The sequence below is a fragment of the Anolis carolinensis genome, chromosome 1, assembly GCF_035594765.1.
Source record: "Anolis carolinensis isolate JA03-04 chromosome 1, rAnoCar3.1.pri, whole genome shotgun sequence".
Taxonomy (NCBI): Eukaryota; Metazoa; Chordata; class Lepidosauria; order Squamata; family Dactyloidae; genus Anolis; species Anolis carolinensis.
Genome location: NC_085841.1, coordinates 136,696,972 through 136,711,713, shown reverse-complemented (window position 1 = coordinate 136,711,713; position 14,742 = coordinate 136,696,972). Strand labels below are relative to the sequence as shown.

The window sequence follows — 14,742 nt, the reverse complement described above, 5'->3', positions numbered from 1 at the left end:
GGATAGAAGCTCAGCCCTGCCTCAGAGCTCATAACTCTGCCCATCCCAGTCCTGGCCACCCATTTGTGGCCCCGCCCACCTCCCCCTTCCAGCCCTGCATCTTGGACTAGGGGAGAGGCTCAGCCCCGCCCTCTTGAGCAGGAATCACACCCACCCCTCTAAGCCACGCCCCCCTTTCCAGGGGGCGCTGAGTAATATTTTTTCTGGAAAGGGGGCAGTAGGCCAAGTAAGTTTGGGAACCACTGCTTTAGATGAAGCTTTTTTTTTCAATTCAACCTTTAAATAGTTTACATTTGTAAGACAGCAGAAAACAACATGTAATTCAGTTCGATATGTTCTTCCATTTTGGTCCTCTAATGAATGAACCTGTGCAGTACAGTGGTTGAATATTGCACGGGGACACTAGAAAAGCAGTGTTTGAATCCCTGCTTGGCTGGAGGGGGGCAAGTCACTTTTTCTTAGCCTCAGAAGGAGTCAAAGTCCCTCTAAACATATCTTGCCAAGAACACCCCATGATACATTCACTTTAGGGAATCTATGTGAGAAATGATTTCAAGGCGCATAGCAACAACAGTGACGAGCCATTTCATTCAATTTAGATTGTTTTCAGTTTTCCTCCACTGCATTTCTTGGTAATATATACAGGGCTCCTAAAAACCTATGTTTTGTCTATTACAAACTAAACTGAAACATCCAAGTTCTCATTTATTTAATGAATAGCTTGACCTTGTTTGTAAACTCCATAATTAGGGTGGTATAATAGTTATAGAGTGTTGCATACACAAAAACTAAAAATCGGGAACAAATTTCTTACTATTAAAAACTATACTGGCTTGTAAGAATCAGCTAATTTAAAAAATCATGTTATAAACTTAATTAAGTATTCATTTATTTTCTGTATTAACAGCTTTCTCTCATTACATGGATTTATGTGATACAATATACTAAGTAAAGATAATACTGTATTCTAAGCTAATTAGTTAATCAGTTTGACTACAATAAATCCTACTATAATGCCTTGTTCTTAATTATTAAGTTTGTAAAATGTCTTGCTTCTCTTTTAGGGATTTGTGTCAGATTTTGACATTAATTACACTGTGGATAACAGAAACATAAATTTGGCTAGTTATAACCTGTGTTCCAAGATGAAATTCTGTCACTATATATTACACAATTACTTGCATGTTGACAGTTATAAGGGATCCAATATGCAAAATTCACATGCTCAGATTTGTGGCTTCCATTTTGTAAACTAAATAATTTGTTCATGAAATTGGGCTTTTTTGGCTCAGCAACTCATATCCCAGAACCACTCTGAAGATCTACTTGCATGGACCTGGGCACCCGTATTTACTATGTCAGGAGGCTGTTTTAAATCTACAAGAACTCTATTTCTCACCCCAGACCGAATTAAGTTATGCCTCCCCATATCTCCCCCTCCCCTGGATTACTTCGATGCCCCCCCCCCGGCTGCTAGATACACACCCTCTCCCTACATGGTCTCCCATAGTGGAAGACTCACTTTCACACATGAGGATCTTACATGAGCACTGCTTCCTGCTCCCACCTTCTTTAATATAAAAATAAATCTATCCCTCCTTCCCTCCCCTGCCTAAGAGATTCTACAGATGATACAATTAGTAGAAACTCAAAAGCTCCCAGCCCTGTCTTATAGATTTAAAGTGACATGAGCTGAGGTAGATAGATATTATTTCCATCATTTGGGAGAGGGACCCCAGGCAAGGGGGGTTATGTTGGCGTTACGATTGGAAGCAATAGGATACTCAAACTTAAAGTGCTAAGATGTTAATTTCTTTACCCCAACCCCTATTAAAGTGCTCCAGTTCATGCTGTTTGTGCTGTTATCTGTGGTTGGTAATTGCACTAACCTGATAGATCACCGCCCTTCCTTCCCACCCTCCTCTTAGCCTTTCCTGACCCTTAATGCCCTAGCTCCTAACACACCATGATCACTACAGATGTTAACTGTAGTCATGACTACTGCAATGACAAAGTGCTATAGTGCTTACTTCAAGTCCAAAGGAAGGTCCAACAATAGATGTTTGATGTAATAATAATAAAGTTTTGATGTAATATAGGAGGTCCAGTTCGATGTAATTCATAAAATGCAGTAGTTCAGTTCTATTGGAAAGTGCTTATTAGTACCCATTCCGTACTCTGAAAGTGCTTTAATAGTGACAACACTCTCCCCCTAAAGTGCTTGATGAGCATCTGTTTTTTAAAGTGCTCAGCAGGCAGCAGCTCAATAGGACAGGAACTTCAGACAGAAGATTTTTTTAAAGTCAACTCCTCTGCCTTCTTCCTCCGGATGGTTTTGGAGTTTTAAAGTCTTCCCTCCTCTCTTATGTCTACACACCAACACAACGCTGGGGGAAGGGGAGGGAGGCAGTAGGGCTGCAGCCTGGAGACAGAAGATTTTTTAAAGTCAACTCCTCTGCCTTCTCCCTCCGGATGGTTTTGGAGTTTTAAAATCTTCCCTCCTGTCTTATGTCCACTCACCAATGCAACACTGGCGGAAGTGGAGGGAGGCAGTAAGGCTGCAGCCTGGAGACAGAAGATGTTTAAAGTCAACTCCTCTGCCTTCCTCCTGATGGAGGAATGGACAGTAACCAAAATACCTTCCTAGCTAACTGGAGTGAAGCCTTCAACTGGGCCAAAAATCCAGACTTTTAACAGGTCTTTCTTAGAGGGAAGAAAATGGCAAAATCTATACCTATCTGTTATCTAACTACCTACCTGCCTACCTACCAACCTACAAGTTGAAGGCTTCACTCCAGTAAGCTGGGAAGGCATTTTGGCTACTGCCCATGCATGATAGATAGATAGATAGATAGATAGATAGATAGATAGATGATAGATAGATAGATCGATCGATAACAGATAGATATAGATTTTGCCATTTTCTTCCCTCTAAGAAAGGCAGGATTTTTGCACCAAAAAGTGTTCTGTTCCAAGAGTAACATTCTGCCCCTCATCCCCACATCCTCCTCCCCTCTTTTTATATGAATGCTGTGTGAATTTGATTATAGCAATCTTCTTTCACTATTTTAATGTTTTGGGGTGCTCACCAATGAGAGCAGTAGTTGTTTCCCCTAACTTTTGCCTAATATATAAGGCTTATTTGATGTGGAATGAATTTCAATGAAACACATAGCTGAATCCAAAAGGATGGACTAATTAAAAAAAGAAACCTCCCAGTAAAAAAAATGGGAGCCTCAAAATTTTCATTTAATTATATGTTGCCAGAAGTCACCTGAGTAAGTATGATGGAATTTAAGCTACATGGCCCATGTGCAGACAAATTAGCTTTCTTCTATGCCTTGTCTTTTTTTTTTAGGAAGAGGAGGAGGTGGTAAAATACCTCTAAGCTTTAGATATTTTCCCAATTGTGGGTAAAGAAAATGAAAAGGTAGTGATCTTTAACATGATTTGACATTTATGTTGAAAGACAGATGTTTTAACAATTTGAAGTCATCAATAAGAAATGCAGGAAATACACTGAATTACCAATTAATCATTTTCAAATGTGAGTTAGCCTCACCCAACAATTCCATGGAAAAATACTGATTTACTCACACGGTGTTACTTTCTCCTCGCCACAAGTTATACAAATCATACAGTTTTCAGAATGTCAGCCCTCCAGGTATGCCAGGAGATATTCATAGATGGAGAAAACATCCCCCCCCCCCCGCATACAAGTTCTGTTACTTTTTATATTACTGATTAGGTAAGAAAAGGATATGGAAAACACATGAGTTAAAAATAATGGAAATGAGAAATACAGAAACCAGTCTGAATGAGAGAAAAAAAAAACCATGTTTAGTTGCATGCTAGAAACTAATTAAATGTGTTTACGGAACTTCAGCAAAAGCTACATTTCATATATTACTTGTGGTGATTATCCTTTTTCATCTTAAAAGACTAAGCACTCCAATTACTGAACAACTATCTTTATAGGCAGATGTAGAATTGTTTGTGTTATAACTGATTTTCACTAAGAATAGCTTAGTGGCTTAGATAATTTTTTTGGCCTGCCTATTTAGTGGTAGAAAGATCACAATCTACCTGCTTGGGTTTGTTACTTTTCCTGCAGTTAACTGGCTTGGTTGTTGACTTTTTTTAAAATGTGCAGAAAATTTCATTAGCTAAGGAACTCTGAAATTGCTATTTCTATTAGCCTATAGCTCAAAGGAAGGAACATTGATTTCTGTCACAAATGTGAAGTCCCTTACTGAGTTTCAATGAAGAAGACTGTTCTGAATAGAAACTTTTGGGCTAGCTATGTCCAGGAAAGCCATATTTCAGAAAGTACCAACTTTTCATTTATACATTTTAAATTATACATAAAATAATTCTTCATATTGAATAAAAATAAGTGTATTGTAAAATGAGACCTTTAAAAAGTTTAATACTATTTGCTCTTTTAGTTAATCCAACAAGATATTTGATCAATTCCAATGACTGTATTTTCTTAATGCTATTTAACTTTGCTTTTATTCAAATGTTATTTCTATTCATGGGAAATGGTCTCAAAATGAAATAAAAACTCTCATATTGTTGAAGTGGGCGTGGGCTTGAGAGCTGGGAGAATGGCTTATTTTCAACATGCCAAAACTTTTCATCTATTTTTTTCCTAATTGTAGGGGCACATATACAATTCTTGAACTTTTCTACTGAAGCTAACCATGACTTTCTTGAAATCCAGAATGGCCCTTATCACACAAGCTCAATGATTGGCCAGTTCAGTGGAACAGACCTCCCACCTTCTTTATTAAGCACAACACATGAAACGCTCATCCATTTTTATAGTGACCACTCAGAAAATAGACAAGGATTTAAACTTGTATATCAAGGTGAGTGACATGTTCTTCTATGCAGGCTTGACTGGATATTACAACCATTCCTTGAGGTTGATGGGTTTCTTTTTAAAAAAACAAAAAAAACAATGTTTTAAAACAGTGGTTCTCAATCTGTGGGTCCCCAGATGTTTTGGCCTACAACTCCCAGAAATTCTAACAGCTGGTAAACTGGCTGGGATTTCTGGGAGTTGTAGGCCAAAACACCTGGGGCTCACAGATTGAGAACCACTTTTTAAAAACTATATGTTTGAAAAAACTATTTCCCACTGAAGAAAGGCAAATACACTTCCAAATATATAAAGACAATTTTTATGATGAAATGCATTGCTCAAGAAGACTCATAAGTGAATATTCCCTCAGACGATAATCTCAATCGGACATTTCTTCAGCTCACGGCTGTGTATAGTTTTGCAGTCTCTTTGCAGTCTCTCTCTCTCTCTCTCTCTCTCTCTCTCTCTCTCTCTCTCTCTATCTATCTATCTATCTATCTATCTCCCCCCCCCCCCCACCTACAGAATTGTAGCCAGTAATCATGAAGCCAGAGCACATTTCTAAAGATAAGTGTGCTTTTGGGAGGTGGTGTTGAATGGAAATAAATGTAGCAAATATGATTGAGGACTTCTTCTTCCCCAGTCCAGAGTTTTATGTCCCTGAGGCTTTGACACACTGCCACTGTAGATGAATTTCCCCATTCAGTTCCTTGCACCTGTGACTTTTTTCTTTTTATTGATGTGAATGAGGAGGTTCTTGCAAGCAGAGTATTTAGGGTAGGCAACTGCAGCAGTCTCGTGGTCTGATTGGATCATTCAGGGTCACCATCTACCATTTTTCTACTTTTGATGGAAGAAAAATGTGAAACAAAACAATATGAATGATGATAGCACTGTGTTTTATTGAATTGCATTAATAACTCATTTTTACAGGACATCACTACAGGAGATAAACTAGAATAGCATTTTAGTTCTTTCAGAATTACGTCTGTGATTATTAGAGATTCTCAAAGCTGTATTTGAGCAGATAGTATTAGGGTACCACTGATAGGTGGAAATACAGTTCGAAAACATGCAAACATAGCGCAGAGTTCGTGAATTTCTGGAATAAAGCATGATAGTGTTTGATTAGCCTATACTCTCAGTTGTTTCTATGGGTGCTGTCAATAAATGCCTATGAGAAAACCTGCAGAATTGAGCAAGAAGAGAAATTTGCTGTTCTCCCCAGCAAAATGGGAGGAAAAAAGGATCTTCAATTGATTTATCTAATAAGTGAATAGTTGGTATTGTACTGTAAGAGTGCATAGCATTGATTTGTAAGTAAAGGGGTGAATTTTCAGGTTCTGATCATGATTTATATATTAGAGCCCTAATTAACAAGTCATGGAGCTATCCATAAATCATGTTGCTCATTTTTCTTTTTGGTCATAGTGCTGATCTATAAGCCATGTCGTTCTGCTGATTTATAAACCATGTCTTCAATTCGATGCCTTTACAGAGGTCAAAACTGTGATTGGGTGTCTGTCCTAATGTACCATTGCTAAATGAAAGCTGAATGAATTGAATGTACAGGGAAAGGAACAGTGAGCAGCAGTGAAATATCAAGTTACTACATCATTATTGGGGAGTAGAGTAGGGAAGGACAATAGCAAAAAACAAAGAAATGCTGCTGTACTGTGAATAACTTGCCATGTCTCAAAGGGGTCCAAAAGTAGTTTACAAAAGGATAAGAACATGCAATACAATATATAGTGACACATTCAGTTAAAATTATACAAATAACAAAAACTGTCTAGCGCAGGAGTGAAAAGCAAATAAAGATCAAGCTGGCCATTATTTTAATCAAACGCTGAAGAACAAAGGTAAAGCAATGTTAAAGGTATGGGGTTTCTAAGCCACACAAGACTTTATAGATGAGAAACCTCTGTGGTCTAGAATATACTCTTATGGGAAGTAATCAGTACTCCAGCCTACAAATTGCCATGACATTGACCAATAAAGTCAAGCTACATCTGCCAAAGGAGAATAACTGGGCAACCACACAAAACTGATTTAAACTATGCCATGCTACAGAGGCCATTTCTGCTATCACTGAAAATGATGACCCCCCAACCTGTTCACCTGTGACTCCATGCCAAATTGATTTTATCAAGCTCTTATATAAATCTATAGTACTTTTGACTTGTCTGTAATGATTGCCTGGATCCTTCCAAGCTCATTGTCCACATCCTCACGACATTCTGCTTGGATATTATCAAACAAAACTAGATGAAATGTTGTTCCAAACATCCAAAGATCTATAACAGAAAAGCCAAGGTTCTGACAAATTTGAATGATTATCTTCAAAATCTGATGTTAATAAGCCATATGAAGCCAGTTAAATGCTTTGCTTATATAATATACTATATAATCCCCTTGATGGATTGTCACCTTGACGTGGTGAGGGGGCTTGCGTGTTCCAATGAACCTGAGGGCACAACCACTGGAGTCATGCACTCCCAGGAGGGGCCACAGGGGAGGATCCAGACCAAGAACAATCTGAAGACCCAAAGACCTCAACGGTGGAGAAGGCGGAGGATAATATGGTACATGTTACAACGGCTGTGAAGGCGGAAGAAGACTGCAACCCAGAGAGCACCCAGCAAGGGCTGTTCCCAAAGCGGCGGCTTCAAGGGCTTCCATTATGAACCGGCCCTGGGCGTCTTCCAAGAAATGGAGGACTATCATCCTCGAACTACGAGAGATCGCCTAAGAAGAAGAAGATACTGTATATGAGAAAGGCTTCATTTAAAACAAGAGCTTTACTCTAAAATATGAAAGTCATATTAAAATGTCCCAATTGGATAACACCCAGTAAGTTAAATGGATATTTTGTCATTGTAGGTCTTTACTCTGTGCTATAAATCAGTTCTATTTAACATGAGTAATGATCTGAAAAATACAGGGTTTGTTCATTAGTATAAGTCCTTCAAAGCAAGAGCTGTTTTTACCAGTCTTAGACAATGTAAAAATTGTGAGATATGTCCCAAGCTTCTGTTCCTGACAATTATAAGTTTCAAGTAAGGAAGAGGTGATTTTACATTGCTAATAATGTTCCCTCGTGCAAAATTGGGATATTTAAAAAACCTAGCTAAAATGAATCTAAAATTAATATTTATAAAAAATCAAAATGATGTTATTTGCAGATTTTGGAGGGTATTGAAGACATAGACTCTCAAACTGCACATTGAATGTCAGTTCATTAGTTCAACAGTTGGTATACATTAGGGTTTTCTAGGTTATATTTGATCTTTCACTTCTTCTCTATGTTTATGTCATTATATTCTGCTATCCTCTTTCAGTTTGGCATTTTTATGTTCCGACAATATCATGAGTTTCAGACTTTGGATTCCTCTCTCCTCTGCATCTGTCTCTTTCTCAAGGCATTGAAACGGACATTGTATGTAGTCTGAGAATCCCTTTTGCCTGGTGACCAAATAAACTTAATTTGGTTCTTACCTTCTTGCACAGCACACTAAGCAGCCTAAATTTCTCCATTGTTTGTAATCAACCACTAAAAAAATCATATATTCTTGTAGCAAAGAAAATAATCATTTAATCTATACCATTTAACAAATCTACTAATTTAAGTAGGACCCACAATTATGGGTACTCATAGTCCTGGTTTCTACTTAAATTATTAGACATGGTTCCTACCTAAATTGTTATACTTAAGTGTCAAAATGGAATGTCAGACTGCAGAGAGACCTTGTAGACTTGAGAGTCTTGGTAGCATAAGCTTTCATAGACTGTAGTCACATCTACAGTGACCCTTTATCCCAAAAAAGGGTTGGATTCAGCTTTCTAGTACCTGCAAGATGTAAGAAGCTGATTAATGCATGTTAATGCAGTTCAATATGCAATTAATGCAGTTGTTCTGAATTCTCCCTGAGAATATGAAGCAAAATGTGACTTTTGACCAGTATGAGAAGTTGGACGAGTTATAAGATAGAACTGAACACCTATAGCCTTCTCATATTCCCTGGGTTTGGCTAGTCCTCAGACATGGAATGATATTCACGCCTCCCCCCCCCTTGTTCTTGTCATCCTGGTGGCCAACAAGTGTGACATGGCAGTGTCTGTCACTTGTTGCCTGGAGTGACATTGTCTTTGACACAAGGACAACCAGAAAAGGTTAACACTCTGGGTTGGTCCTAGAATAAAGGATAAATGTAGACATGCTCTCTATCTATTCCTTAAATGCAGCATTGAATGGATCTGTCATGTCCTGGTCTAAAACAATATGTAATAGGAAATAACGTCTTTCTACAGTGTGCAGTTAAATTAAAACGTTCCTTACTGCAAATTTTTTGACAGTAATGGATGGCTTTAAAAGACAATTACATTCATGGAAGATGCTATCAAAGACCTGTTATACTGATTATATTTTCTATCCATATCAAACTTGCTGCTTACGTTTAGGAATCTAGTTGGCCACTTTGGGAACATTGCTATACAAAATAAACCCAGATACAACATTATTATTTACATATGAGTGAGTATGTGTGTGTAGGTGTGAGTGAATTTAAATTCAGTTTCATAGGACAAGACTGTTTTATATAACATATCAGTTATATGAATCCATCATGAAATAAATAACTGTTGTCCTCACTGATTGTTCTATTTTCCCTTACATGAATTTACTCAGCCATAAATTTAGAAAATATTCTTGATAATTTTTAATATTCCAATTTTTCTACAAGTAGGATATTGCATTTCACATATTTTCCTCTTTTCCTCTGCTAGGTTATGAATTACAGAATTGCCCAGATCCTCCCCCATTTTTCAATGGATACATAATCAATTCTGATTATAGTGTGGGGCAGTCAATATCTTTTGAGTGCTATCCTGGATATGTATTGATTGGTCATTCTGTTCTCACTTGCCACCATGGGATCAACAGGAACTGGAACTACCCATTTCCAAAGTGTGAAGGTATTTTTTGCTGTGTTTACTATGAGAATCTTATCATAATTATTGATTTGAGGAGAAAAAAACCAAAGAATGTGTTGTTGTTGTTTTAAAAAAGAGGGTTTTTTTTAAAAAAATCTAATAACCATGGATGTTTCAAATCCTACTCCCATATTTATAATTGGAATCAACAAATCAATATATTTTTTCAAATTTGAAAATGTGTCTTATTTCCAAGCCTATTGACAGTCTGTGACATCAACAGCAGCATAATGCATGCTTACTGATACACTTTATTTTTATTTTTCCCCATCTGCTAACCTCTCCGTTTCTTAGCCCAGGCTTGCCTCTAAATCTTGAAAAATGCTACAATTCAAAGCAATAATCCTTTAAAAATATTCTTTAATGATACTGTACTTTGGCAACAACTACATGAACTCTCCAGGCATTAGAGGTGGGTGGAACTCAGTGCTATGCTGAAAATCATTCATAAAATGGAGAAATAATTTCTCATCCCCTTTCTGCCTTTTTGTGGGTAGAGTAGGATTTGAAAATGATTGGTGATGGAATGTTTTTGACTCCCTAGTTTACTGCACTTCGAATTTATACCACAAAGATAACTTCATATATTAAGGGTGTTGACGGGACATTCCAAGCCTGATGGCAGCTAAGGAGGCTGGCTGTATGCCGGAGAATAGACCAAAATCCAGAAATTTCATTGTATCTTGACAACCTGCCCCCATTCAAATGGGGGCAGGTTTGAAAACACTGGAGTGGGATTGGGAAAGAAATAAACTCTTTCTTTCCTTATCCCATCCACTCCAAAGAAAGCCGGTTGAATAGGAAATAAGATTAAACAGGAGTGATTTGGGAGGCAGGTGGGTGTATAGAAAGAAGTTGAATTCTTCTCCAGCTAGGCTATTTTAAGACACTTGTTTGTCCCTGCAATAAATACAAGCATTCAGAGCTACCAGAATTAGTAATCCTAGGTTTGAAATTAAGAACATGTTTCTTAACCTATCATTTGCTCCATAAATAGTTAATTACAAGGGCTGTATTACAAGTGAGTAAAGTTGATCAACAGAGCCTTGTCTGAATTTAAAATATCTGAGCAGGGCTGTTGATGACAGGTTGACTTGAAAGTCAATTATTCATATGGTCACCAGGCCCGGTTCCTTATGGAGGCCCATGAAGCCACCACTTTGGGCACAGCCCTTGCTGGGCACACTCAAAGCAGCGGCGGCGGCAGTGGTAACCATTGGGTCGCTCGCCACAGAATAAGGAAGTACTTGGTATTCTCGTGAGATTTCGCGAGAATACCAAGTACTTCCTTATTCTGTGGTGAGCGACCCAATGGTCGCCACCGCCACTGCCGCTGCTGCTGCCTCTGCCACCGCTGCCGGTAAGTTGGGGGGGGGGCGTAATTTCGGTGGGGGGGCTTACATACTAAAAAAACTTAGGGCTGCTCCTGATGGTCACCAGTTGACTTGACAATTAATAAAATGTTTAATCTTTTTTGTTCTATTATTTGTCTCTATATTTCCATGCATAGGGAAAACAGATAGAGAGGGGTATTCATATAAACAAAATGGTATAGGATGTTGGTTTCTATGCATGTGTACAGACATGCTTAAATGTATCCTGGTCACACAGTGATTGTTTGATTTGACAGCACATATACCCTTTTAACAAATGCAAAAGCCCAGTGCTCAGCTGTTAGGGAGAAGGGTCAGCAGCCTTGATTCAGTCTCCCTGCTTTGCTTCTCCATCAAACAGCTGATCTAGAGTGTTTTAGTAGTATTTGAAACACTTCTTTGCATATGCTTCTTTGTTTTTGAGCTTCTGTGTTCAATTAATTGCCTGCAACAATTATACAAACATCTTTCATAGTTCATAATGTTAGTTGGCCTGTTTATCACACACCTGCATATACAGATTTAGAAAGCTAATTTATATCCAGTTTGCTGCTCAGACACTTATTTTTCAGTCTTGTTGCTTTGAATTACCTCAAATTACTTTGAAATTTCACACATTATACAGAGGAGGATAAGAGCAAATTATTATGTGCCGTGCCAAGAATTCAAATTGATTATATCAAAATGCTGTAATTAAAATAACTTTCTAGCATCCATAAATGGTTACCCCTGAAAAAAACCTAACAATGCAAATGACCAATATCATTCCACTTTGTCATGAAAAAAAAAACAAAAACAAAAAAACAGATGGAAACCTGCAAATTGAATTCCATCAGGGCTAAACAACTTCATTAAAACATAACATATGAAATGATACTTTTTCTTAGTCACAAGTAGGGCTTTAAGCAATTTTTGCTATTTTAAAAAAGTCTATGAATAAAGTAATTTACATGTTCATTTCACCTTTGAACCAATTTATATATTTCAAACCTCTGTTTAGAAACAGTAATATTCTGCCCTTTGTGTGATTTGAAATTATATATATAAGATTGAACAATATATGCAACATCTAAATGCAAAACACGTATTATATTTTTCTCTCTATTGTGGGACTTCAGCACAGAGGACAACTAAAACAAGGGGCTGAATATCCTAAAGGCACCAGATCATGTACAATGTTTGACACAAAGCAGGGTCAGTCCTAATTAAGATGGGAGACCACCAATGAATATCTGGTGCTATAGGCTATATTTCAAAGGAAGGAACTAACAAAACTATCTATGAGTATTTCTTGCCTAAGAAAATCGTATGAAATGCATTGGGTCATAAGTCTACAGGCAACTGAAAGCAGAGATTGCGAATAAAAGGGAGCAATGATAAATACTTTAAAACAATTTTAGGTTACAACAACAGAATAGTTTTTAAAGAGACAAAAGCACTCTAAACACAATAAGTACCAAGCCAAAACAACTAATTCAATAAGACATGTGTTCCTGCGACAGTATCCACACAAGAAGACATTAAGAAGGATTTTGTAAACAGATTTTCATGCTGAACTGGAATGAAAAGGGGGATTTCTAGGTTCAGGTGGATATATTTGGAGAGAACCTTCCAGAATTGACCCATACAATGGAGAATGCACTATCTCTGGTGGTGGGGTAACAGTCTCCTTTGAGGATCTAATGAAAGCAATGTCTCACCTCTCAAAAAATACATGTAACATTCAAATATTTGCATACAATTTATTGCATACAAAATGAAATCCAGACAAGCATTCAATTGTTGGATTGAATGTTTGTCTGGATTTCATTTTTAAAAATAATAATGCAGTAAACTAATGAAAATATTGAATTTGTATTTTTCTTTTTACCACAAAAGGAAAAATTCAAAGTAAGAGGAATGGAATCTCAACACTTATTTTTTACACTCAGTTTTCAAGAACCTACTGAAACAGATCCACAAATCCCTGAGATTGAGGTTTCCTGCCTTAAACTCAAGATAAATCCACATTCTGTCTTTAACTTGGTGGCACAGTGTGTTAAAGCACTGAGCTGCTGAACTTGCGGACCAGAAGGTGCCAGGTTCAAATCCCAGGAGTGTAATGAGCGCCCGCTGTTAGCCCCAGCTCCTGTCAACCTAGCAGTTCGAAAACATGCCTATGTGAGTAGATCAATAGGTACCACTCTGGCAGGAAGGTAACGGCGCTCCATGCAGTCATGCCGGCCACATGACCTTGGAGGTTTCTACGGACAACGCCGGCTCTTCGGCTTAGAAATGGAGATGAGCACCAACCCCCAGAGTCGGTCACGACTGGACTTAACGTCAGGGAAAAACCTTTACCTTTACCTTTACCTACTGCTTAACTTTTCTCTTCTTCTCTTTTTCAGCTCCTTGTGGCTATAATGTAACATCTTCAAATGGTACGGTGTACTCCCCCGGATTTCCAGATGAATACCCCAATTCAAAAGATTGTACATGGCTAATTACTGTACCCCAGGGCCATGGTATCTATATCAATTTCACTTTACTCCAAACAGAACTAGTGAATGACTACATTGCAGTTTGGTATGTTAACATTTGTTACCATGGAAACTAATATTCTATTTAATCTGTATCTCTCCTCTATCTGTGTTAAGCAATACGCTCAAAGAAGTATGATGTGTGAGCATGTGTCTGCATGATCAGATAGCTGTGCATGCAGTAGATTTTTTCTAGCAAGTTCTTGTATTATTTAGCAAAATGATTCTGAAACATAAGGGAAATGCTGTGCTTCTTCCTATTATGATGCTAAAAGTCAGAAAATGAATCTCCATGTTTATTGAAGAACTGAATTCTTCACTGAAGAATTGTGCAAAAGGATGACCTCACATTATGTCATCAACATGCAAAGGATAATCAACTCTGTCCCTCTTTTTCATTATAGCCAAAGTAACCTTAAAAAAAAGGCAGAGATGCTTCTTGTCAATAAAATGAGTAATACAGAGTTTACTTTTGTTGAACTGAGGTTCTAGGGTCAACTTGGTTCTTGGATTTTAAGGTATTGTCTGTGGCTAAGTGGCCATGGCAGCAGATCTGTCCACAGTTATGTATGTGCTCATGTATCAGACAACAACGCATTCCACAAGGGGTTTAAAAGTTGGTTTTACGTGAGACTGCTATACTTTTAGTTGGAACTGCTTAATGGGATCAAAGCATTTTCTTGTTCATTCAATTTATACTGGTTTCTAGATTGACTCGAACTTTTAAAACTCCTCACTGTTTGGAACCAGGATATTTGAAGAACTAGCGGCTGAAATTTTCTATCAGCTATAAAACAACCACAGTTTTATGCTTATGTAGTATCTCCCAGCCTCCACCCCACCCCACCCCTGCCCAGTCCTTACTTGCCAGGTTATCGCTGTGCAAACAATATGGGTATGTTGCTCTTTCAGTTGGGAACCAGCTCACTGGCATTACTGCTGTCTCCCACAAACAATCTCCTTTTTGACAAAGTTCCACACACAGTCC

The 14,742-nt window shown here is 37.8% G+C and overlaps 1 protein-coding gene across 4 annotated transcripts in view; it reads left to right on the top strand.

Annotated features, from left to right (window-relative positions):
* The window catches only part of csmd1 (CUB and Sushi multiple domains 1), a 1,478,446-nt gene that overhangs the window by 1,338,892 nt on the left and 124,812 nt on the right, over positions 1 to 14,742 (top strand). For all 4 annotated transcript variants that reach the window (XM_062969106.1, XM_062969107.1, XM_062969108.1 and 1 more), the window contains 3 exons: positions 4,665 to 4,874; positions 9,656 to 9,844; positions 13,623 to 13,800. In XM_062969106.1, coding sequence (XP_062825176.1) covers positions 4,665 to 4,874; positions 9,656 to 9,844; positions 13,623 to 13,800 — 577 coding nt within the window. The remainder of the gene's footprint in view (positions 1 to 4,664; positions 4,875 to 9,655; positions 9,845 to 13,622; positions 13,801 to 14,742) is intronic.